Source organism: Peromyscus eremicus, chromosome 4 (assembly GCF_949786415.1).
Source record: "Peromyscus eremicus chromosome 4, PerEre_H2_v1, whole genome shotgun sequence".
NCBI lineage: Eukaryota > Metazoa > Chordata > Mammalia > Rodentia > Cricetidae > Peromyscus > Peromyscus eremicus.
Window position 1 is genome coordinate 49,756,445 of NC_081419.1, and position 25,945 is coordinate 49,782,389.

The following is a 25,945-nucleotide window of genomic DNA, read 5'->3' on the forward strand; positions in this document are numbered from 1 at the left end:
GAAGGATCTGAAACTTGAATAGAGGGAGGATCTTCTCCACCTGTACATGGAAGAAGAGATTTTTCATAGACCCTGCCATGAACTACCAAGCTAGCAAGGATCCCCCAGAAAAACATCAACGGTAGACTGCACAGCTCATCCTTGTGAGTTCAAGCCTTCTCTCAGGCCAGTCATGCTGCCTTGGGGTCTTGGTACATCTGCAGTCAGGTTCGGTGGCCAGGGTGGCCCCTTGATGACGTCAGGAGAGGCTGGGTGCTTTGGGCTCTTGCTTTAAGCAGCAGCTCTGGGGCCCCATCTAGGAGCTCAGAGTCCTTTGTGAATCACTTGCTCTTCCCAAAACGCGTTTTCAAATTGAGGGTTTATCCCACACTTCTTTCTATCTGTCATCACAGTTACCATAGCAACCTGCCGAGGAAGATTCACTCCGATTAAAGGAGGAAACTCAGGGGTTAGGGAGTTTAGCCTGTCCAAGTAAACCAATGAGTACTCAGAGAAAAAGGGTCAGTTTTAAACAAGAGTCCAAAGCTAGTGCTCACTTCAGCTGCAAGCAGAGTGAAATTGGAACAACAGAGGTTAGTGCGGCCACTGCACAAGGGTGACACACAAATTTGTGAGGTGTTCCACAGAAAGAGAGAGAACTCCTGTAGAATTAGAAAGACACTTATTTTAGAACACCATCCAGGACACATCCATAAAATATCTTACTGTCTACATTATTTCCTTCTTTTGAGCCACAAATCACACTTTATACTGGGTATTTGGGAGGTGGCTTTCCTTTTGTGACATTCTGGCAGAATTAAACCTCAAAAAGTATTCAATACACATAATATTATTTTTCAAATATTTTATACATCAGATACTTCATGACTATGGGGATAATGAAAACATTAATCTCCAAAAAGACATGATGAATTTATCATTCCATTGAATGTGAACAGTATCTCCAATATCTCCAACTGAGGTTCTCAAGTGATGTGTTTTCAGATGTGAGAAGTAGCCAGCCATATACAGATAAGGAGTACACTTTTATTGGTAGCAATATTGTTGGTGGTTTTAATTTTTAATCTCTGAGACAAAAACAACATTGTTAAGCATTTTTTTAAAAGAAGAAGGAGCCGGGCGGTGGTGGCGCACGCCTTTAATCCCAGCACTTGGGAGGCAGAGCCTGGCGGATCTCTGTGAGTTCGAGGCCAGCCTGGGCTACCAAGTGAGTCCCAGGAAAGGCGCAAAGCTACACAGAGAAACCCTGTCTCGAAAAACCAAAAAAAAAAAAAAAAAAAAAAAAAGAAGAAGGGCTGGGCAGTGGTGGTACACACCTTTAATCTCAGCACTCTGGAGGCAGAGGCAGGTGGATCTCTGTGAGTTTAGGCCAGCCTGGTCTACAGAGCAGATTCCAGGAAAGCCAGGGCTACACAAAGAAACCCTGTCTTGGGGAGGGAAGGGAGAAGAATTAGAAGGAGGAGGAGGAGGAGGAGGAGGAGGAGGAGGAGGAGGAGGAGGAGAAGAAGGAGGAACATTAGAGGCGGCGGTGGCACTAGTTTGGAATTGAATTTTTGATATTAGTGCCTAAAACTGTCAAGTGCTTCTTTATTTAAATGGTCAACTGAGTCTACCCAGTTGAATTAAAGATAAAAACTATCTGTGGTGTCTTCGTTAGGGTTTCAATTGCTGTGAAGAAACACCATGACCACAGCAACTTTTATAAAGGAAAACATTTAATTGGGTGACTTACAGTTTCAGAGGTTTAGTCCATTATCATCATGGTGGGACATGTCAGCATGCAGGCAGACATGGTGCTGGAGTTAATACCTCTTGGTCGGCAGGCAACAGGAAGTGAACTGAACTAGGCCTAGCTTGAGCATAGGAGACCTCAAAGTCCACCCCCACAGTGACACACTTTCTCCAACAAGGCCACACCTACCTCAATGAAGCCACACCTACCAATAATGCCACTCTCTATGAGCTTATGGAGGCCAATTACATTCAAACTACCACATGTGGCAACAAAGCTATACCAAATTCAAAGCCATCTTGAGAAAAATTGCGTATTTTTCCTTGTACTAAAAATACTTCTATATAGTTTCTCTTTATTTTTCCTGTTGAAAATAACTCCTTGATGAGTGAACTTGGCTTCTGTTGTCTTGAGCCTGTGTAATCTCAGCTGTGGAAGCTGAAGATGCATTGTTTCCCTCAGGCTTTGGCTTTTCCATTTGGGGTTGTGATTATCGACATCCCTTCCCTCCATCCCCACTGCCATAGGATGCTGTAGAGACAGTTCCCAAGACTGTCAAAGATTTCCATTTCAGTGTTTTCTTTCATTTGGCGTTGTACAGTGGAGACATCATCAAACATGAATTAAGATGGAGACTGGGGGGATTTTTTTGTGTGTATGTTGATACTGTTACTGTAGTTTTTTTTTTTTTTTTTTAAAGATTTATTTATTTATTATGTATACAGAAGAGGGCGCCAGATCTCATTACAGATGGTTGTGAGCCGCCATGTGGTTGCTGGGAATTGAACTCAGGACCTTTGGAAGAGCAGTCGGTGCTCTTAACCTCTGAGCCATCTCTCCAGCCCCTGTTACTGTAGTTTTAATCAAAGGTCCAAACTGTTTTAGAACGATTATTTGATTGTGCAACAAAAACTTTACATGGTGTATCAAGAAGGAAGGAAGGAAAGGAAGGAAGGAAGGGATCTAAAGGTGGAATGCAGTTGGCATTGTTATAAAATGAAAACTAAAATGATGCTCTCTTCAAATGCTTTAGTACAATTTAAAATATTCTTATCAAAGCTGTACTTTTGAACATAGACTGTGTCCCCACATCTTCCGTTATTAGGTATTTTGTTCCAAAATGACTAGCACTTTAAATAGTATTTTACATGACAGCTGTATTTATGAAGTCTTTTTTTTTTTTTATTAAAGGACTTTCTTACTATCTCATTTAAAAAACAAAACAAAACAAAACAACAACAAAAACCTCATGATGCTTTTGTATGGCCATTCTCTGAAGCCGAATTCCATGTGTGATTTCTGTGGAATTGTCTTCTCTGGTTCCTATTTGTATGTTTTAGTGTAAAGTTGTTCTGTCTCTGTCTTGCTTAGTTGAGGTGTGCGAGGTAACCAGAATGTTCCTCTGGACTTTGGAGAGTTGAAAGTTACCAGATGTTCTCACTAGCTCAGCAGTGTGCGCTCCCTAGGTCCCAGGCCTGGGTGAAATTCCTTCCTGCTGTTTTGACAGGGCACTTGGTTTGGTTTCTTTTTCTCTTGTGCTTTTACTCTGGTCAGAGCTCTTTTTTTTTTTTTTTTTTTTTTTTTTTTTTTAAATCTGTATTTAAATGATACTACGGCATCCAGAAAATCTGGCGAAGAAAATGATATTTTGATGACATTTTTCACAGGGCTCAACTGGAATGAATTATTACATTTTAACAAGGCTCTAATAAACAGCTCCTTTATTTCTCCCTAGAAGGGCACAGTATTTCTTTGTCCAACAAGTTGCCTGAGTGTATGTATTGTCGAAAAGGCCCCTTTTCTCTAGACTTCAGCTGAGAGACAATGGCTTTGCTCAGTGAGTGCTGTTTCCTTGTGACTCAGTGTTTTCTGATCTGTCATCTGTATAACATGAACTTAGATTTTAACTTGAAGTAAATATTTTTATCTTAAGTGGAAGACATTTCATACAATCGTCATATTTCCCTGTAGAAGTGAATCGTTTCTAGGTAACTTGCCCTGATCTGCCAAATGATGGACTTTTAATTCTTGCCAAAACTTTGGTATCCTTCCCTCAACTGTGGTTGAGCTAGCCTAAAAGAGCCCCCCCCCCCACACACACACATACAGGCCCACCAACATGGGTCTCCATTAGTAAATGTGAGCATTTATTGATCCGTATTTGTAATATAGATGGGGGGTGGGAGGTCTGTTTCCCAAGAGGAGGAGAATGCTTCTTGTTGAATTATATAGATCCTTAGGTTCTGGTGGTAGCTACTGGTAAATAATCCCATTACCACATTGATTTCTTTTATGCTTACGGTGCTCTGTTTGCTTGTGTGTCTGTGCACCATGTAAGGACTGGATGCCCACAGAGGCCAGAGAGGGTGTCAGATAGCCTGGGACTGGAGCTACAGATGGTTGTGAGTCACCATGTGGGTGCTGGGAATCGAACCCAGGTCCTTAGGAAGAGCAGCCAGTGCTCTCAACATCCCGCCATTCTTAAACTTGATTTTTCTAAAGAAGCAATTTGAAGTCTTTTCCTAAACAGTTTCTGAGCCTGTCAGTGGTGTTATTGCTGTTAATACATTTTTTTAAAAGGAGGCAGGATATCATGTAGAGCGAACTTTCTGAGGGAGCCTTGGGGAGGGTCCTGCTTTGCTTTGACCCAGGAACTATTCTTGACCTTTACTATTGAACGAGGGGGCCCCAGGCTGCCACCGCTTTCCTCAGAAGGTCTCTCTGTGTGACAGACTCTCTAGTTGGTCTGCTCCCAGACTTGGATGGCTCTGGCATCCACAGACTAGGGTCTGTCTCACTTCATCGGCTACTTATTTTATTATTAGTAGTAGCCAATCCTATTTTAGTGTTCAAACCACACCTCCTCACAGAAGTGGTCAACTTAGAGTGTGAGCAGGATGAACACTTAATTTCACTTTATAGTGAGTTTCTGGGGCTGGAGAGATGGCTCAGCAATTAAGGCTGCTCTTCCAGAGGACCAGAGTTCAATTCCCAGCACCCAAATGGCTGCTCACAACTGTCTGTAACTCCAGTTCCAGGGGATCTGAGGCCCTCTTCTTTTTTCCATGAGTATGAGGTGCTCACAGGGTGCACAGACAGATATGCAGGCCAAACACCCAGACACACAGAAATACAATCGTTTTTAAAGGTGAGTTTCCACATTTTTGTCACGTAGTATTTGGTGCGTTTTCTCTTCATTCTGTGGGATCTTCACGACTGTAGTCATGGTTTTAGCTATAAATAACTGCAGGGACAACCCTGTTGGACGTCAGTCAGAATCTTTATTTCAGACAAGTACTTGTAGCAGTCTGTTACCCTCAACTATATGCTTCTTTTGGACACTGAAGAAAATGAGCTGTTTCCCAACACCTGCATACCAACTGGGCCTGTGTCCTCTTTAGAAACGGTTAACAAATGCCGTAGTTTTGCCATTCAGAGGCTGTTTCCAAATGCTGCTAATTAGGCCCCCCACCCCCCAATGATCCTTCTAGGTTTGTGAAACAGATCCACTCTTCCCTCTCCTCTGCAAGGGCATCTTAGCTTGAAATCCAGGAAGCGGTGGTGGATGGTGTCCATATCCATGACTTCCTGAAATGGAGCAAAAGTGTGGACGGCATCTGGGGGAAAGGGACTCTTTACCAGCTTGTTTCCTGTAAGTTCAATTGGAAGACCTTGTCTGTGCAAATAGATTTCAAAATAGAGCCTGCCCTTTGACTGTCTCCATAATTACATGGCTCGCTCTGTATTTTATTTGGCAGCCAGAGCAGTTAACCCCTGAAAGGAAGGGGCTGAAGGCATGCCCAGCTTGCCTTCCCAGACATGTCCATGGGAATGAATAAACCACTGTTTGGCAAGGCCCACAGCTAAAAACACAAGAGCAGTCTCTAACCGAACTGAAATTCTCTGGGAACAGATTTAATAATGTTTATTATGGCTGATTAAAAAACTTAACTTTGTCCTCAATGTGTGGATTGTAGAAGGGTACTAATTGTTTTTAAAAATTGGGAGTCGGGGGAGTTCGTTATTGCTTTGATGTAAGCAACATCTGTCAACAGGATGAATTTGCTTTTGTTTAGTTTCAAGAGCCCTTGTCCTTCAGCTTTGCCCAATCAGTTTCGGCTTCAGCCCGGGGCAATCCCTCCGTGTGTGGATGTGTTTTTCCTTCCACAAATGCACAGGTTATTTCTTGTGAAACGTGAGCTTCTCCTCTGCTTCAGAGTTGCCTTGAAGTGGGAAGGGACCCACCATCTTCCTCACGTTTTTCAAATGTGTACATCCCAGTCCTAGATTGCAAATGCATCATAGTGAGTGTCTCAGACTGTTTGATTTTTCTTTTGCCACATTTGTGTGAGTTATGAAACCTTTTCAGCAGCCAGTCAGTGTTTCCGGTCCAGAGATCGGAGACAGATGCATTTGCACTGTTCTCTTGGACTCCATGCACCCGACGCTCTGTGAGAGATGCGGCTCCTGCTCCCAGTACTTGGTTGGAGTTCATGAAAGTGTGATCTCTCTGTGGTTCTGAATCTGCGCTTCCAAACAGTGCTCCTAGGGTATGGTCTTTTCTAAGCCTACTGGAGGAAGCAACATTTTTGAACAGTAAAATAAAACCAAACCCTGTCAGATTGCTGACACAAAGTAAGTTGCCTTTTTTTTTTTTTTAAGTTGAAGTTAATGTATTATTTAAGCAAATCATTTGGTTAAAATTAAAATTATCAATGACTGGAAGAGCCCCAGTTGAAAATGAATTAGTAAAACATTGTTGTTTTCTCTCTTGGTAATCATAAATCATTTAAATCTGGCAGACAGTCCTCCCTTCATCCAAAATAATTGCCTCCATTTGTAAAATCAATTAGATGTTAATATGCTATAAATAATAGTTTTGTTACTAGACTTTGGCATTTGCTGATCATTATGAAGAAATATATTCAGCAAGACATTTTACAGGGTGTCTTTTCAATTCCCTATTATCTCTGGTTGACATTGTTAGCTAATGTAAAGTCATACCAGGCTACTTTATTGTGCTGTTTTCTACCCAGATGTTTGGTCCTTCTGAATGTAGTGTAAGTGAGGATTGGTGGCCTGCTGCCGCCGGGTGAAAGTATATAATGAAAGATAGAGGTGTCGGTAGGCACGCTAGAGCACAGGGGGACTTTGTTCAGTTTTACAACTGTTTCAAATAATCAGCACTTTATAGGTCCCTTTGAAAGTTCATTCAGACCTCACCCTTAAAAATACTTGTTGAGCAAAAGAAAACTCACAGTTTCAAGGGTAAAATTGACTTAATAAAGGGTCATTAGTAAAGGTACACATAAAAACCCAGGGCACGGTGGGTGGAATGGAAGCATTTCATTATGCGGTATAGAATGCACGAGCAGATAACAATTAAAATGGACCCGGAGTTAAAAGGCCAATGAATACAGGGCAGGCTGTGTGCAGTGACATTAGTTATGGAAGACACAGCCCCCCCTCCAGCGTGCAGGGTTCTATAGCCCTACCTTTCAGACTTAATTTATGAAGGGAAATAAAAAAGCAGGGTTTAGAAATTGATGTTATTACCAAATATGAAAATATTTAAACCCATACTCTGGATTTATATAGTCCATGCATAAATTTAAAATACGAAGCAAGTGCAGCAGGATCCAGAGGACAGGGAACGATTTCAGGAGACACTGAGCCCACACAGTGTGCTACTGACTCCGTGGAGGGAAAGAAGCAGGTGTCTATAAACTTCAGAGTTCAGCTCTAGACTCTGATAGCAATTTTGTGACATTGAAAGTAATTTGCATTATTGCCTTTGAGAACAGTAAATATTCTGTTTATAACAATGTGTGGATTTACTGCCTGTGGAAACCCTGTAGCTTTTCTGCTAGGGGGTCAGCAGTAAGGATACTCTGATCAAATTAACAACAAGGGACTCCTTGTTGCTCTGGGCTCCCTGTTCTGAGGTTTTTGATAGTTTCTACGGTGCACCCTGAACATCACATAGGTCCACTTGGCCCTGCAGTAATTAGCATACTCCTGCATCTCCTTCCCCAAGCAGTTGTACCAAAAGAGCATGTGCTGTGTGTCGGGTGAACGGCACTGGAGAGAGGACCAGGCAGTGTTCTTGTCACTGAGGGTGGTCACTGAGCACCACGTTAGTAGAAAATTGGGAGGTAGATGTAGTCATAGGTATCATAAGACAGAGAACTACATAGAAAACTCAACAGACTTCTTCAGATACTACAGTTGAGTATGTTTCTAGAACCCTGATTATGTTAAACACTGGGATTTTAATTTTGCCCACTCTGATTCTGGATTTGTTTGTTTGGTTGGTTGGTTTTCTTTGACAGGGTTCCTCTATGTAGCCCTAGCTGTCCTGGAACTTGCTCTGTAGTCCCGGAACCCAGAGATCCGCCCACCTCTGTCTCCAAGAGAGCTGGGATTTAAGGTGTGCACCACCACTGCCTGGCTTTTTGCTTTTGGAATTTTGACTGTTACTGATTGATTAAAATATGATGGAACTGGGGAGGTGGCTCTTTGGGTAAGAATGCTTGCTGGGCAACCATGGGGACCTGGTTTCAAAATCTGAGCACCTGTATTTAAAAGCTGGCCATGGTACTGCTTGGCGTTGTAACCCCAGAGCTGGAAGAGGGAGACCAGAGGCAGCCGGATTGCTGAGGATTGCCAGTCTAGTCTAGATTTAGTAAGAGATCTTGTTTCAAAGGAATAAGGCAGAGATGGGTAGAACAGGACTCCAGAGTCCTCCCCAGACCTCCACACCACACACACACACACACACACACACACACACACACACACACACACAGATGAGCATCTATAACACACACCAAAACAATAAAAATTTTTAAAAAATTACAATATGATTAGCATAGCTAATAACCCCCTCCCTGGCCACCATTTACAGGGTGATCGGAAGACCAGTATCTTCCAAGGTACCAGGACTTAAACCCATCTGTTCATTTCATCTGTGAAAACACTATTTTTTTTTTCCTGGTCAGTAGTGAATAGTTAGTGGAAAAATAAATAATGGTATGTGACTCTCATGTTACTTTATGATAACATGTATAGGGTACCTTTTATTAAATTGAAAGAAAATACTTGACTTCAAATATAAAGGTGAAGTGGATTTGATCAGAGCCATTGTTGTCAAATGTTTAGTGTTTGGGGGGGTTGGGGGGGTGGGGGGGAGCATGCCTGCATCTTTCTGTCAGCGAGCCTGTCATTTGGCGGGACAGATACATTAGCCACACTGTTCAACCAGAAAGTGACTAACTTACAAGCCTTAACCAGGCATCCCAGTGGAGACCTGATGGTTTCATAATTCAAGTTTAAGTACATAAAAAAGATTCCCCCTGTAATGCCTACGTACTTGAACTTGATAATGCTGATAAAGATGGCCACTCTTTCACGTAATCAGCCACACGAGAATAATCCTGTGTGATAAAATTGATCTGGCTGTAGCGGGACAGTTAAGTGTTGCTGAATGAAGGCCAATGCTAACCCTCCTGTTTCTGAAACACCTGGGAAGTGCTCAACAGGGCCTTGGCACCAGGAAACTCTGTGGGGCAGAGTTCACTGTGACTGCACTCGCTAGGCAACGGTCATACAACCCCCGGCGGGTACTGTCCACTGCTGTCTCCCCAGCCAGCTTTCATCCCTCCTTCCTTTTCGTTGATTTGGTTGATGTTTGCACCCCCACCCCCCCCAGGGAGTACGTTCCTTGGAAGCTGGGACAATTGGATTTCCTGGATCTCAGATGTAGCACATAGGAGTAGAAACAGTAAACACAGTGTTGAGCAGAAGAATAAAATTGGATGTTATTAGTTGTAATCCTAGTGTACACTTTCCTCAGGATGGAACACTGCCCCTTACGTGTGAGCCTGCCTAAAGATGTGACTAGGGCTGGAGTGATAGCCTGGTTCCACCTGAGACTCCGAAATTTCTATCCCATATGACAGACTGCCCAACTGCCTCACTGAAGCGTGTGTGGTGAGCCCACTGACACATTCTGGGAAAAATAATACTAGTGAACAGCAATTCTGTGATATCTCTCTATTTTCTGAATATTTCCATGTATTAGCTAATTTTACTGAAATGCTTCAGAGAGAGGTAATGCACTTTGGGGAGCTTTGGTTCTTACTGCATATCCCATATAGTAACAGGGAGCTGGAGAGATGGCTCAGCAGTTAAGAGCACTGGCTGCTCTTTCAGAGGACCTGGGTTCAGTTCCCAACAACCACATGGCAGCTCACAACTGTCTGTAACTCCAATTTCTAGGGATCCAAAATCATCTTCTGATGGCAGCAGGTACTGCACCATGTGATTCAAGCAAACCATCCATATACATAAAAGTTGTAAAGAAAATTTTTTAAAAATATTAAAAATGAATATGGTATAGTTCTGAACTTGCAGGGCTCTTGTGAGGATTAACGAGCTAGCATATGTAAAGTACCTTGCTCAGTAACTGACACAAAAAGTGTTCAATATTAAAAGTTGTTTAGTGGAGCTTAAATTTCATTTCACATTTTAATTTTCAAATGTCCTTGAAGAAGCTGTTGTTTACTGGGCATCTGCTAAACACAACATACTTTCACGTTCCTTATTCCGGTTAATTCTCACCCGAGACTCTAAAGGAGAAACATGTTCAGGTACATAGAGCCAGCAAGTGGTAGAGTTGAATAGATTTCCAGGCGTCTGGGTTCTAAACCTCTACTTTCCCTAAACTATATACCCCTCAGATGTCTATTGACAATCTTTTTGTTGTTGTTGGTTTTTGTTTTGTTTTTTTGAGATAGTGTGGTGGTTTGAAAGAAAATGGCACCCAAAGGGCATGGCACTATTAGGAGATGTACCTTGTTGAAGTAGGTGTGGCTTTGTTGGAGGAAGTGTGTCCCTGTGGGGGCGGACTTTGAGGTCTCTTTTGTTCAAACTTCCCTCAGTGTGACACTCAATCCACTTCCTGTTGCCCACCAGATGTAGGACTCTCAGCTCCAGCACCATGTCTGCCTGCAGCCACCATGTCCCACCGTGACCATGTCCCACCGTGATGATAATGGACTGAACCCCTCTGAACTGTAAGCAAGCCATCCCAACTGAAAGTTTTCCTTTATAAGAGTTGCCATGGTCCCTTCGCAGGCCCTGGGAATGCTGGCCTTGCCTCTCGCTGACACTCTAGCAGGAGAGCTGGCCTCTGCACTCTGAAGAAAACGTCCCACCCCTCACCACAGGTGAGGGTGAACCTACCCTGAGGGCATGGACATAGGTGAGCTGACTCTGCCCCCTCAACCAAGGTGGGTGGCCCCAGTGGCCTGGACTGACCAGCTCAGCTACCTCCCAGGCCCACAACCGGGCCTTGGGTTGGCCCACCCTAACATCTACCCATCTAGGACCCGCTAGAGCTCGTGAAGGGACTGGTCCTGTGGAATAATACCCTCAGGATCTCCATGACTGGGGTGGCCACGGGATATCCCAGAGGACTTCCGGTGAGGATCCAGCTGTGATGCTGTACCAGAAAGCAGAGGCCTTGAGCCAGACAGTGATTCACTGCAATGAACATTTGCTAGAAAAGCTGGGAAGGGTGTACTGTGTGACACACCGCAGCTCCCAGCACCACCAGGACGAAGGCAGAGGTGTTGGAGAGGCGAGAAAGAAGTTTGTTGTTGTTTTGGGTTTTTGTTTGTTTGTTTGTTTGTTTTGTTCTTGTTTTTGTTTGATTACTGGCATACTGTATTTTGTTTCCTTTGGTGGGGCGTGGCGCTGCAGGGGTGAGGAGGATATGGGGGACTGGGAGGTGAGTGGAATTGGGGTGCATGGTGTGAAACTCCCAAAGAATCAATAAAAAAGTTAAATTAAAAAAAAAAAAGTTGCTGTGGTCATGTGTCTCTTCACATAGAAACCCTAACTAAGACAGACAGGGTTTCTCTGTGTAGCCCTGGCTGTCCTGGAACTCCCTTCATAGACCAGGCTGGCCTCTAACTTAGGGTTCTGCCTGCCTCTGCCTCCAGAGTGCTGGGATAAAAGGTGTGCGCCACCACCGCCCAGCTTCAATTGACAATCTTAAGGCTGAATCTGGGCACTTAGCTCAGTGGTAGAACATTGGCAGGTGCAAGGTTCTGGGTTCAAACCCCACAGGACTGTAAAACCAAAAATCCCACAACTCTCACCTAATAACCCCAGGGCTGGAGGTATTGTCATTAGGGAAATACCTGGGTGTGGTTATGTGTGGAGGCTGGAGGACAACTTGTTATTTTTCCTCATTTACTGTGTCCCTCACCCCTTGGTGAGACAAAGTCTCCTACTGGCCTAAAGCTTACCAAATTGGCCAGGCTAGCTATCCAGAGAGCCCCAGGAGTCCACTTGTCTCCTCAGTGATGGGATAACGTGTTCAATTCTATACATGACTTTTTTGCCTCCCCTTCTGGGATCCGAAACAGGATTTCTCCGTGTATCCCTGGCTATCCTGGCTCTCACTTTGTAGACCAGGTTGGCCTCGAACTCACAGAGATTTGCCTGCCTCTGCCTCCTGAGTGCTGGGATTAAAGGCGTGCGCCGCCGCCGCCGCCGCCGCCGCCGCCGCCGCCGCCGCCGCCGCCGCCACCACCACCACCACCACCACCACCACCACCTGGCTTACACATGACTTTTTATGTTGGTTTTGGGGGTGAAACTCAGGTTTTCATGTTTGCCTACCCCATCTACTCATTAGAAAAATATTATACTTTAAAAACTAGGAAAAATATACCTGTCTGTGTCAAGCCCTTCTAGAGCTGAGTGGAGTGGCTTGTGAATATACTCTCAACTTCTCAGAAGGCTGAGACGGAAAAATACATTGAGTTCAGGACCATCCTGGTCAACAGACAAAGGTCCTATTTCAAAAATAAAAACAACAAACCGTTGAAGAAAGAAAAGGAAAAGTTTTCTGCCTTTGGTCCGGTGTTTGGAATTGTCTACAATAACACTAGGGCCCAGTGGGGCTGGGACGTAGCTCTGTGAGGGTGTAACCTGCCATGTACAAGGCCCTGCGTTAGGTCCCCAGCAGTGCAGAAAAGTATAAACATAAATAACATGTATTAATATGTTCTATTCAACATTATGTATGTCATACAGTAGTAAACATATTACCCCAAATTCCTGTGTGTCTGATTTAACAGTTCTAGCTGATAGAAAACCATAGCTGAATGAAACTTTGGATGTTGAATCTCATGCCTTTTCCCAATTCATGAGCAACGCTGACCTTGGGGATCAATCCTCATCAGTTTCCGAGGCTGAGATCTGACTCTGGGGCCAGCAGTTCTCCAGCACGGAGTGCTTGGGGGTGACTGAGCTCCCGTAATCCCAGCCCCTCTCATTCCCTGGAGGAGGGGTCACCGAGAATCTTTTCCTGTGTGGCCGATTCTCCTGGCCTGGGAGCCTCACAGCGAGAATAGCATGTGAAGTCAGCAGCAGCTGTGGAGGGCTGAGAGGTAAATATGTCTTTGTCCCAGCTCGTCAACTCTGCCTTAAGCTTAGGAACAGTCATGACTGGTTGTAAGTAACTCAGGGTAGGTACGGACACCCAAGTCTGAATTCTGCCCTACGAGATACTGTTTCTTCTGATTTTTTTCCCAACCACTTATAAATATAAAAACCCATCTTTTTGATGTTAGGCTGTATAGAGACAGGCAGCAGGCCAGATTTGGCCCTTAGCTGGAGTTTGCCAGCTCGTCATATAGTTGTGACCTGTGGGGGATTTTTCTAAACGATTACTTTTATTGTAATAGTGATGGAAGTGGATTTTTTTTTTGAGAAGTAGATGGTTTTTAAAAGCTAACAGTATAGAAGAAAATAAAATGAATCAAAGTTTTCCCACTTCCTGCCCTAATCACATACTCTAGAAATTCCCACTATTGATGAATATTAATTCTGGCAATGTATAGGCATATACAAGCTTATATAAATAAACATGTAAGCTTCTTTTATATTAATGGGTTTCTTTTTTGCGCATGGTTTTTAATTCTTTATGAATTTCTTACATGTACACAATGTGTTTTGACCATGTCTACTCCCACCTAACGGGCTCCTTCTTATGTATGGTGCTCAGTGTGTGCTTTTCCATAACAGTGCCTTATGGTCTCTGCCTATCAATGCACAGAGACCACTCAGCTCCTCTCCTCCTTTTCCTCTTCTGAGAAAGAGTCCTGTGTAGCCCAGGATGACCTCAAACCCACTGAGCATCTGAGGACAAGCCTGAACTGGCCTTCCTGCCTTTCCCTGTTTCCTGAGTGCTAGGATTATGGATGTATACTGCCATGGTTAGCTCTATTCTTCTTAATGGCTTCAGAATTTCCTTTTGTATAGATAGACTGTATTATATGTTTAGCCCATCCTCTGTTAATAATTCCCATTTGAAATCAGGCTGTTTTGCAGTTTTCTACCCAAACAATACCTAAGTAAGGGTGTGGCTCCATACATCCATCATTGCATATTATCCATGGGATAAAGTCTGAAGAGATAAATTGCTGAGTCAAAAGATGTGCTTTTAATATTTTAATGAATATCTCTAAATTCCTATGTTTGTTTTATACCTACATTTTTGCTATTTGATCACAATGAATTTTGGTATAATGCCTTCATGCACAAGGACTTAACACACAGTTGTAATCCTATGGAGGCCAGGAGTGCAGCTGGCAATTTGTCTGTGGCTTTTGAAGGGAAAATGGTTTTAAAGAGAGTAGAGCCACCAAAGTGGTGCCCTGAATTCTAGGGTTATCTGGACATCGTCACACAAGGTACCGAAGCAGAAATTCTTTTCCACACCTGCTGCGGGGCAGATCTTTCTGTATGTTTATTTCCTATTAGAGTAAAGCTTTCCACCGTCAGAAATTTATGTACACATTGCTAGTCAGTCAATATGGTGTGTACTGTTGTCCAGAATACGACTGCCCCCTTTCTGGGGCTTTCTTTTTTGAGTCAATAAAGAAAAAGACTAATGGTTTAATAGGTACGACGCCTCCTAGGGCAACACTGTTAATGTCTTTTCTTTCTTTCTTTTTAACCTGAAATACATCTATTTCTACTCACAGGTTGTCAGAGAATTTTCTCTTCTCCACTCAGTCCTCTCTACTTACACAAGCGGTCAGGCAGTCAACAAAGAAGAAATTTCTTTTTCTGGAGACAAAGGGATATCTCCCACAGTATAGTTTCGCCGGCCGCAGTTTCTCCCGCACATCCTGTCCCCAAGGTACTGTACCGCTCCAGGCTGACACTCTCTCTGGCGGGCAAAGGTGGCCTTCACGAGCACAATCGAATCGTGAATTTAAAACTTGGTTTGTGATTTCAGATTGTGATAGGAGAACATTTTATTGTAACATCCTGCAGTTCGAGAATATATATTCAAACAAAAAGACGGGTCTGGACAAACGCTGCTTAGCTTATTTGGAATTTCAACTTTTAATCATGAAAATTTTTGATGTTATAAAAACTGGAACTAAAACTGTGTGTATATAGTTCATGACTTCCTTTATTTTTTTTTTTTTAAGAGAAAATGACTGTAAAATTGGATTGATTCAAGAGAGATTCATGGAAATTAACATACTGGATGTTTTTAAGCCCTTAAACTTTCTATGTTACTAATACTACTGTCTTTTGAATAATTTTTTTAGAGTAAATTAATAAAAGCCAGAGCATTCTTGATTCCCCCCACCCCCCCACCAAAGGTTTCAGTATTGTGGAAGGACAATCTCTCTGCCTTTGAAAATGCAAAGGAGGTGTAAGGGGTCATTTAGAAAGAAGAAAAATAGCTAAGAGAAATAAAGACTTGTCACAAAATCACCAGCTTTCTTCCTTTTACACTCTTTTTCTTTACTGTGAATCACCTTGAGCATACCCCCAAAGGTGGGTAGTCCATTTTTGTAACAAGGCTTGAGAGACAAAAGAGCCCGAAGCCCTATCTTGGCTTAGGTCTGGCCATCATAGAGAGAGCTAGCATTTGGTATTAGTCACTAAACTGACGTTCTTTTTCTTCAGTAAAAACAAAAAGAAATCTCTAGGTTCCGGGGAGACGGGGCAGTCAGTAAAGCGCGTGCTCTGTAAACACGGGGCCCAGCACCCACACAAAACAAACCGGGACTGTAGCAGTGTCTCTAATCCCAGAGCTGGGGAGGCGAGGCAGAGACAGAGAGATCCCTGGGGTTCACTGGCCAGCCAGTATAGTCAAGTCAGTAAGCTCCAGATTCAGTGAGAGACCCTATCTCAAAAAAATAAGGCGGAGAACAGTTAAGGAAGACATCAGATATCATCCTGTGGTCTCCATGCCTCTGCACACATGTGTATTTGTATCCATATGAATGCACATTTGTATCCATACATGCACAGACACAGACACACAGACACACCACACACACACACACACACACACACCCCTAGATATAAAAAAATGTGTTGTATTATGCATTTTAGCCAGTTTCAGAGACAACCCAGAAGTCCTCAACTATAGTTATAACCAAGACAGATCACAGAGCAGAAATAAGAACATAGGCTTGTTGAGGGGAGACCTGGTTAGCTGTGGGAGTTGGAGGGGTGACTATAGGAGAAGAGATGTTTCTTCAGGGCTCAGCTGTGACAAGCCAGGCCATTCTATTACCCGAATAACAAAAGCCCCTCGGGCTGGAGAGATGGTTTAGTGTTTGCCACATAAGTGTAAGAACGTGAGCTCAGAGCCCAGCAACCACATAAAGCCCCTGGTACGGTGGTGTATGCTTGTAATTCTAGTGCTGAGGGGTGGGGATGTGGACACAGGTAGATCCCTGGAGCTGTTGGCTAGCTCTGAGCTCCAGATTCCATGAGAGACCCTGTCTCAAAAGCAAACAAATACAGAAGAGAGAAAAGCCCTTCTGAACAGTGGAATAAGAGAAGATCCTAAGGTCTGGCCTGGCACTCTTCACAAACACAAGAGCCCCAACCTCTCAGCCCTCAGAGCTTCGAGTGTGATTCCTGGCCCAAACTTCTGTGTAGGCTCACTGTGTTATGGTCGGCAGTCCATTTCTATAAATGCTCAGGAAGGGCCCTGCAGACCTCAGGGTGGACAGAAGCTGTGTGTAAGATAGTGTTACTTCCTGAAAACCACCAGTGGGTTTCACTGCTGGAGAACCAGACACCGGGCATCAGGGTTGGATGTCTGACTTTGGGTTAGGAGCGGGCTCTTTGTTTCTTCTTGATGAACGATGGAAGCATTCTGGGTAATTTTATTGTCCTTGGAGAAGACATCAAGGAAATCAGCTGTTTTGTTTTGTCTAGTGCTCAGTTATCGGGTCACCTAGTATAAGCATGTGTGTGTGGCAGGGCCCCATGAACTTGACACCCTTTTACATGGACTCGTTGGGAGAGGGTGTTGGGAACCGTCCTTTGCATACATTTTATCCTTGCTTGAAGAAGATGAGAGTATTTCTTAATCAAGCATTGTGCGGATTGGAAACATGGTGCTTTTTCATCCATGGGCTGTGCTGCTGACGGGCTCGGTGGAGTAAAGAACAGAAAACCGCCGTTTGTTTTGACCAGAAGTCTCCTTCAGCAGAACCCGAGTCAAAGCCTGGGGAGGTTAACAGCCCGTCCAGAGCAGCGTTACCAGGCGATGTTAAGTTCAAAAGGGCAGGGGAAGGAACTGGGGGTAGCCCGGAGGTCTGTTGTGCTCGCTTTGGAGGTCGGTGCTTCAGCAGGAAGGGCAGATCTCCATGAAGCAGGAGGCTGTGTCTGAAAAAAAGGATGCCATTGTCGCGTGCTGGGTTCTGATCTTCGTTTTCAATCCTTTTTCCTGAAGCACATAAAGAAGCCAGACTATGTGACGACAGGCATTGTGCCGGACTGGGGAGACAGCATAGAAGTTAAGAATGAAGACCAGATCCAAGGGCTTCGTGAGGCCTGTCAGCTGGCCCGGCACGTCCTCCTCCTGGCTGGAAAGAACTTAAAGGTGGTGTCTTACCAAGCCTCAGTGGGACCTGCAGACGGGCTTCTTCTCCCTTTCTGCTTACCTCTCCTTTTACACTCATCTATTAGTAATTTGATTTTTTTAAAGTAAAGCCTTAAGATGGGAAAAGGGGATTATACTATTTTATGTGTTCCTTCAAGGAATAATGTAAACTTCTTTGTTTGATCGTAACTGGCAGAATTCTAGAGATACTCAGCTGACTCAGCCTATCCAAGGCGCTCTGTGGCAGAGGACTTTGGCTTTGCCACCTTCCCTCTGCCTGTGCCCTGCTTATATTTCCCACATCCCCTCCCTGTGTTGAAAGTGTTGGTCCTGCCCTCAAGTCTGCCCCTTCTTTCCTTGAATGTGCCCTACAAAGAGAGGGTAGGCCCAACACACAGAAACCACTGCTATGAGAGTCGGTTCTTTCAGAATCGGTCAAAACGCCCTGCTCTCTATAGTTCATAAAGAAATGTAAATGCAGTTTCCAAGTGGGACTCAGTGGCGAATTTGGTTACTATGTCGCCTATGTGGCCCACCTGTCACAGCAGCATAACCAAGCACAAGGGGAATATAAACTAACACAGGAAATTGTTAAGGGAGTAGTTAGCATCTCCTGAATAATTTTGCTTTGTTATAGAATTTTATCTGTGGTATGATTTCATGGAGATAGTCTTCATGTGCTTAGGAAATTCAGTTTCTGGGCTTGAGGTACAGCTGAACAGCAGACCACTTGCCTAGCCTAGGTGAGACCCCAGGTTCAGTCCCCAGCAGGGCAAAACAGAAACCAAACAAGACCCCTCTATTTCAGTCATCTTTGTTGGAAAATAATTGGGTATTTTCTGGTATGGGAAACATTAAAATGCATTTATCTGGGCATGAAAGAAAGCAAGCTTATGGAAAATAAAGCCTCTATGAAAGGTGTCAAAGATTGAGTTTTAAAATGACGGTCCATCACCTCCCTGCCGTCGCTGCAAAGCTCGCCCATGCAGTTTCCAACAAGATAAAAAGGTGTGGGGCCAGGCTCTCTGAGCCAGCATCCCGTTGGTACACTCATTTGTATGCTTCCTTTAGCCAGAGCTCTGACCCTCGAGGAGGAGGAAGGAATTGATGAAAAGACATATTGCTGAAATCATCAGGCTACCAGGAATTATCATTTAATGACTCACTCCTAATGGTATATAACACCATCATGTACCATCATTTGATCAAAATGGTATATAACTTCATCATATGCCCAAATGATGAAGAGAGCAGGGCTGAGGGTGGTGATGAGAGTTGTGAATAATTCGTGTTACCCCACGAATTCATCGTGAGTGTACAGTCTCACCTGGGAGTGCTGCTGTTGTGGACGGTCCATAAATACAGGAAGTATCTCAACTGTTGCTGCACACTTTGTTTAATATTGCAGGTTGACATGACAACGGAACAGATAGATGCACTAGTTCATCAGGAAATCATCCGTCACGATGCCTATCCCTCACCTCTGGGCTATGGACGCTTTCCAAAATCTGTCTGTACCTCTGTAAACAACGTGCTCTGTCATGGCATTCCTGACAGGTATTCATTTTTCAATAATGTATTGTTCCTTTGGAAACTAAGATCCATAGCACATATTGAAAAATACCGTAGTTCAATTGAAACCTACCTGCATGCACGCTTCCGAAATGGATTATGATAAAATAAAAATTTTGAGGTATTTTACTTCTACATGGGATATGACACCACCATTTAATGTTTCTTAAAGCGGTGTGTGAGCCACAAAAATATTTGTACATTACCTATTTCCTGTAACTTATTCCATTTCTACCATATGGTGATGGAGGCCAATTGTATTGACAGCTCTTGTTTTGACTGTTTACAAACTTCAGGTAATTAGGAAGTGTATCTCTTTAAAGAATCATGAAGTCTTAAGGAAGCAGTATTTGTTTCCTGTACTTCTTATAAAATGTGGTGTGATTAACGTAAGACAAGGTCAGATCTGGCTGCTCCATCCATTCCTGCTTCACGACCAACTATCGCCGCAGCTCACTGAGTCTGCAATAGTGTTCTTTAGGCACTTATTTCCACATTTCTTTTTATTGAGATCTGTCTATCACCATTTCTTCTGTTTATGTTTCAGCCGACCTCTTCAGGATGGAGATATTATCAACATTGATGTCACAGTGAGTAAATCATATAAAAAAAAATCATCCCTGATCAACTTCAGAATTGCTAGTAGCAACAGGAAGGAGGGTGGCTTGTAAATGTGAGCTGTGCTCGGGGAGTGCTGTTTACTTCCAGCCCCGGACACAAGCAGCTGGTTTCCTTTTTTTTTTTTTTTTTTTTTTTGTCTTTAACTCTGTGTTTATTCCAAGTAAACCCAGGCCTGACTTGAATTTCGGGCTGGAATCAGATGCACTGAGATCAATGTTGGCCTAAGTGAAATGTCAGCCCAATCCTGCTATGTGTCATGTTTTTGAGAAGGTGTAATTGTTATTGATCCACTGGGTAGTTAATGCAGAGCACCACAGCACTAGGCAGCTGCTGAAGCTAGATATGTATGAGATGAGCTAACACGAGGGAAGCCAGCATTTTTCCTTCACTCTGCCAAGATTGATCTTCCTCTTCCTGCTGATTTTGAGTGGGGTCTGTCATTATCTTACTCTGTCATTAGGGGCTACATTGGCCTGCGTGTCAGTCTATTTGGACAGCGACTCTTGCTAGCAGTGTTCCCTAGATTTATTAAAATCCCTGAAGGTAACGCTGTGTTCCATCCCTGGTGGAGAGAGGCCTGAGCTCACAGCACACAGGCAGAATGGTTTTTCTGTCTGAATTTAAGTTCTCACCGAATGGTTGATGGCCTTTCTTTTTAAATAACAAGCCTAAGTGATTGAACTTGGAGACTGCAAATTGTCCAAGCTGTAACCTTTTCTCATCTCCCAGGCCCTTCGCCATCCTCAGACTTGGATTATTTGTACTCATTTCATTTCAGGTTGTCTGTAGTAGGGCCTTTTGAATTATACAAAGGACAAATAAAATCTGTGCGTCTATGACTAATTAATAACTTTTAGATAAATAAAACGTGCAATCTGTCAGGGACTCTTGGAGATGAGTGCCATTCAAAAAACACATTCTCTATTAGAGCGTAAATGTTTTTAATAATAGTTATTTTATATTCAGGCTGAAAGTCAGGTAGCAGTGGGAATATAATGGAAATAGGCATCGGTAGATTGTTAAATTTTTAGTTGTTTAAGTTAATTCAGCTTTGTTTCTTCAGATCAGTGTGTGCCCAGATACAACCAAACAATTCTTGCCCATATCACTTCCCATGTCATTATGTCTTAGAATGCCTGAGTGTCAATCCACACATCCTGTTCGGGTCTTTCCAACTCAGAATTGTGTGGGAGGTGCTTTATGAAGTGCACCTGAAATAAAATCTCTCCTATGATACATTTTTATTTCGGATTGAACCTGATTTTAGGGTTTCACATTGATTACCTCACCTAATCACCCACTAATAAAATATTGCTGCTCATATGAAATGAGAAGTCTCTCATGCTGTTCCCAACGTGCCCAGGGAGAACACATTATTCCTTTCTAGGTTTCCTGAAGGCTTTTAATAGAGAATTTCATTTCTGAAGCTTAAATTATTCCAACAATTCTTAAACTCACTTGAAATACTTTCTAGTGTCTAGAAGTGTAAAGGAGTCTAAGAGACATATTGGTCAGTATCAAAAAATTATATTTCTTGTGAAATATTTTATTAACTGAAAAACTGCATTTCTAATACCTGCACGTTTGTCTGGACATACCCATTGCATTTTATGGCTATTATAAGTTGTTTTTTTCTCTTGAAAGTTAATTTTTTTTTTTTATGAAAAGGTGGTGTTTATAGTAGTTGATCAGTTAATACTTGTTAAATGAAGCGTGAGAATGGTTATGGGGAAAATTGTAGTTATAGTTGACGGCCCCAATCCTTCAAAAGTATGTTCTTCCTGCTAAACATGTGCAAAGCCCTGGGTTCAATCCCCAATAGCACACACACACACACACACACACACACACACACACACACACACACATTGTATTCCATATGTATTGGATCCTTTCAATAGTTATCTTAAGAGTTATTGAAAAATGAATAGTTTAGAACAGGCTGATGAAATGGATCAGCAAGGAAAGGCACTTGCTGCCAAAATTTGACAACCTGAGTTCAATCCCTGGGATCTACATGGTGCAAGGAGAGAACTGACTCCTGCAAGTTATCCTCTGACCTCCACACACATGCCATGGCATGTGCACACACACACACACACACACACACACACACACACACACGTATATACATATGTACACATAAAATAAATAATGTTAATATGTTTTAATTTTTAAGTATTATGAAACAGCAAGTTAAATGAATTTAAACAATACATTTTACTTAAAAAACACAGTTACAAATTTTCTTGAATAATTATACTTATAGTAAATTTTGTATTCTTGTATATGACAAATGCTCACATTTTTCTGTAAGGGACTATAAGTGGGAATAAATTAGAAAACACTACTGTGAGGGGATTAGGAGGATATTAGTAGCCATCAGTCTATCAGATTGACTGGGGTGTACTCTGCCAGTAGCCCAAACAAGCTGTTTGTCTGTGCCTCAGTTTCCTGACTTGAGAGCCAGAGATCTCTATGATGACTTTTTGTCCCCTTCTCATTGTCTTAAGAGTTTCTTCAGTGCGTGCCAGGATATGGGCACGACATTAATTCAGACAAAAAGCTTCAGTAAGTAGCCTTTCTCATAAGAGTCTCTGCCCTCTACCTTAGGAAAAGGAGAACTATGAAGATGATTAGGATAAGTTCATGTAAAACAGTAAATGCCATGTTAGGTCCAGGGATCAATAGTCACCAGGTCTCCTCTGCCTTCTGCCTATGTTCTAGTGGTTGCTAACCATTGATTTTTCATGATGCACCTGATGTTCGAGACCACATGGAGCTCCTGAGTCGTTGAAGACTGATAAAATTATCTTTGTGATTTTACTCCTAGGCTTGCTTCGGTATGTTCCAGTTCTTTAAAAATCCACACCACGGAGTGGTTCCTGTCACCATCGTACTTTCTGGAACATTTGATTCAAATTTCATTTCTAGATGTAGAATTTTTCCATCATATTTCATTATTGTATCGAGCCCCATCAATTCTTAGCATGAAATTCTCCTGCCCACCATTATAGTGCTGACGTGTATCTTATTTCTTCTTGTCATTATGTATCATTTCTAAGTCTAGAGCTGGTAAATAAAAGAGCGTGTAAATCCTCATGACACTGAGGACATGTTTTACTATGCTAAATACTTAATTTTCTAAACCTACTGTGGTAATTGCAGGTCAATGTATTTGATAACTAATTTTTCCAAGCATAGTTTTGCCTTCTCAGAAGTAAAATGAAGGCTCAAAATGGTACAATAGTGTTATTAATCTCAGAGCTGAAGTAACCGAGCTGGTCATTTTGTTCGTTCTTAAGATTTTGCAGGATCATTGCATGGTTTTACTTTTTAAATTTCAGAATGGTTTGAGTATATGTTTTTTTTTTCTTTCTATGTGAACTTGAGACTAACTCTGAGAAGGAAATAAATTTACTAACTGCATAAACAAACAGTATATATACTTTAGGCGAAAAGGATTCCAGATGAGGACCTACCTTAAAATCTGTGCCTGTGTTTAGGTCTATTACAATGGCTACCATGGAGACACCTCTGAAACCTTTTTGGTGGGCACTGTGGATGAATGTGGTAAGAAGTTAGTAGAGGTTGCCAGGAGGTGCAGAGATGAAGCAATTGTGGCTTGCAGACCCGGGGCCCCCTTCTCTGTAATTGGAAACACCATCAGGTAAGCCTTGTCCTGACAAGTGAAAGGGGACTTGGCGAGTGGTACAAAGGTTATTGTGGCTTGGTGTAAAGTGGATGACATGTTTTATGATTCACAGCCATCATTTCAGCCTGATATCAGTATGTGAACTGCCAAGCTGCAATATTGTTCCCTGGGTTGAAAAAAAAAAATGGTTTAAAAAAAGTGAGTTTGAACAGGATCAGCAAGGAAACTTATTGGAGCAGTGAGCAATATTTATATGGCTGCTTTTGTTTTAGCTTGACATACTGTTCTGTGATGCTCCCTTATTCAAATGTAGAAGAAGGTACCTAAGAAAGGCACTGATCACCCTGGATGGTGAGAAAGGAAAAAAAACTCTGTTTTATAGAGAGGCATTCCTGTGATGCCAAGATCAGAAGTGTGAGCTCAATGCAGCCTGACTCTTTATGTTAGCAGAATAAGAAATATCCTGAAAGGCTGCTCTGCATCACTTTTTTGTCTGGGTCATTTTTCCTATAAAACATTGTTTACTTTCCCCAGAATTTTTCCTGTGCTTGCTTTTTGAGTATAAGTGTATTTTCTGAACTCAAGACTTTTCTTTGTAATCTGTTTCCCACTTTCAGATCCTTTTTTTTTCTTCCCCTAAATGTTTTGGAGTAGCCATGCAGAATATGTGTTTTCATTTAAAAGTAACACATTTTGTTAAAGATGATCGGCCAGTCCCTTTAAAGTGCTGTTCTCATTAATATGAGCCTGGGCCTCTGAGTACTCCTGTTTGCCCAAAGGATAGAAAGCTCAGTCACCTTGAAAAGATGCTGCCTTTTTCTCTGAGTACGCCTTCAAATACTTTAAGAAAAAAGGCAGTAAAATATCAGTTAAATGTATTTATGGCTTTAAAAATATTGTAACAGTGTCTGAATCAAACTTTAGTAAAATCTCTTTGGGTTATATCTGAGAAGCTTTTATTGAAGACTTTGAACAAAATTGTGTTTTTGACAGTTTTAAATTATAGGCTAACTAGCCTGGGAAAAAAGGATAGTGTCTCTCTGTTCTTTCATAGGAAATGTTGAATCAGACCCCTACTGGGAAAAGAAATTTAATGCATATCTCACTATCTTACTGTCCATGAATATAATAGAAATGAATTCAAAATGCAGTTTTATTTTTGCAAATGGGATGAGTCCATGGATGCACCTCATATTTTTGAACACCTAGGGTTCAACAAATTTACTGGTGGCGCTCTTGCATTTTAACAAAATTTATTCTTCAGTAGAAGGGGGCAGAGAACACTGGATTCTTATTCAGGCATTCTGTGGAGCTCTGCATTCATGGCTGTGTCTAAAGGGCATGTCAGCCTTTGATTCTCTCTGAGAGGTAATTATCCTTTTCCTGTCACGGAACAACAAATGATAGCTAACTACAGAAGCACATTTGCAGTAGTCACATTCATCAACTGCAGAAAAAAAATTCAATTTAATTGTGCAACACAGCTGCACATGGGCTTTTGAGCTTTTCTGTTGTTTCCTTGTCTTGCTATTCCTCCCTCCAGATCTATTTTTTAAACTTTTTTTCTGGTTATTTTTTCCCCTTTTTGTCTCTTCTTCCATTTTTACTCTCTGTACTTTCTTGTTAAAGTAATTTTCCTTTGTGGCTCCCATTCTTTTTTCCCCATTGAAGGCTATGAATGTAGAAAATTATCACAATTACTCATATAATTGAGCCTCTTTGTAGCAAGTGCAACTCCAGTAGCCTTTCTCCATCATGAAAATGGTTTCATTATAGGGTTTTTCATATTCTCTGACACCATCTACACAGAGGAACAGGCGTGCAGATGAGATGTACTAGGAACAGGCTAGATCAGTAAGGTCACAGTAGGAATAATTAGCTCTGCTATGGAAAGAGCATCCAGGCCTTTTACTGCTACATAAATGTACTGTCCGTGGCTTTTAGTCACAAAAAAAACTTACTAACAAATGGAGCTCCCGCCTACTACTTTGAAAAAAAGATTTGTATCAACACTACAATTTTCCATCATTAAGACTAATAACACAGAGCCTAGTATACATCAAGGGGAATAAAAAGAAAAATCTCACATTCAAGTGGTGGCTGGGCGCTGACCTTTGTTCCCTCTTTTTGTATACGACTTAACTCTTTACAAAAAAGAGCCACACGCCACACCAACATGCAGGTGAACTCCAGCCAGTACTTGCAAAGCCCAGCATTCAGTCGGAAAATCTGATAAATCTCCATGCAGGATAATGCATTTCATTACATATTCACTACATTAATTCCAGCTACATAAAAAAAAAAAAAAAAAAAAAAAAAGCAACAGCAGCAGAAGAGTGGAATTCAAAGTGACATTGGATTTTAGCTATCTGGATGCGAAGGTCAGTTTGGGTAGAGTATGAATTTGCATGAACAGGCT

At 42.2% G+C, this 25,945-nt stretch overlaps 1 protein-coding gene across 1 annotated transcript in view; it reads left to right on the forward strand.

The window, feature by feature from the left end:
- The window catches only part of Metap1d (methionyl aminopeptidase type 1D, mitochondrial), a 69,982-nt gene that overhangs the window by 36,480 nt on the left and 7,557 nt on the right, over positions 1-25,945 (forward strand). The window contains exons 2-6 of the mRNA XM_059260685.1: positions 14,797-14,954; positions 17,529-17,678; positions 19,087-19,235; positions 19,798-19,840; positions 23,378-23,541. Coding sequence (XP_059116668.1) covers positions 14,797-14,954; positions 17,529-17,678; positions 19,087-19,235; positions 19,798-19,840; positions 23,378-23,541 — 664 coding nt within the window. The remainder of the gene's footprint in view (positions 1-14,796; positions 14,955-17,528; positions 17,679-19,086; positions 19,236-19,797; positions 19,841-23,377; positions 23,542-25,945) is intronic.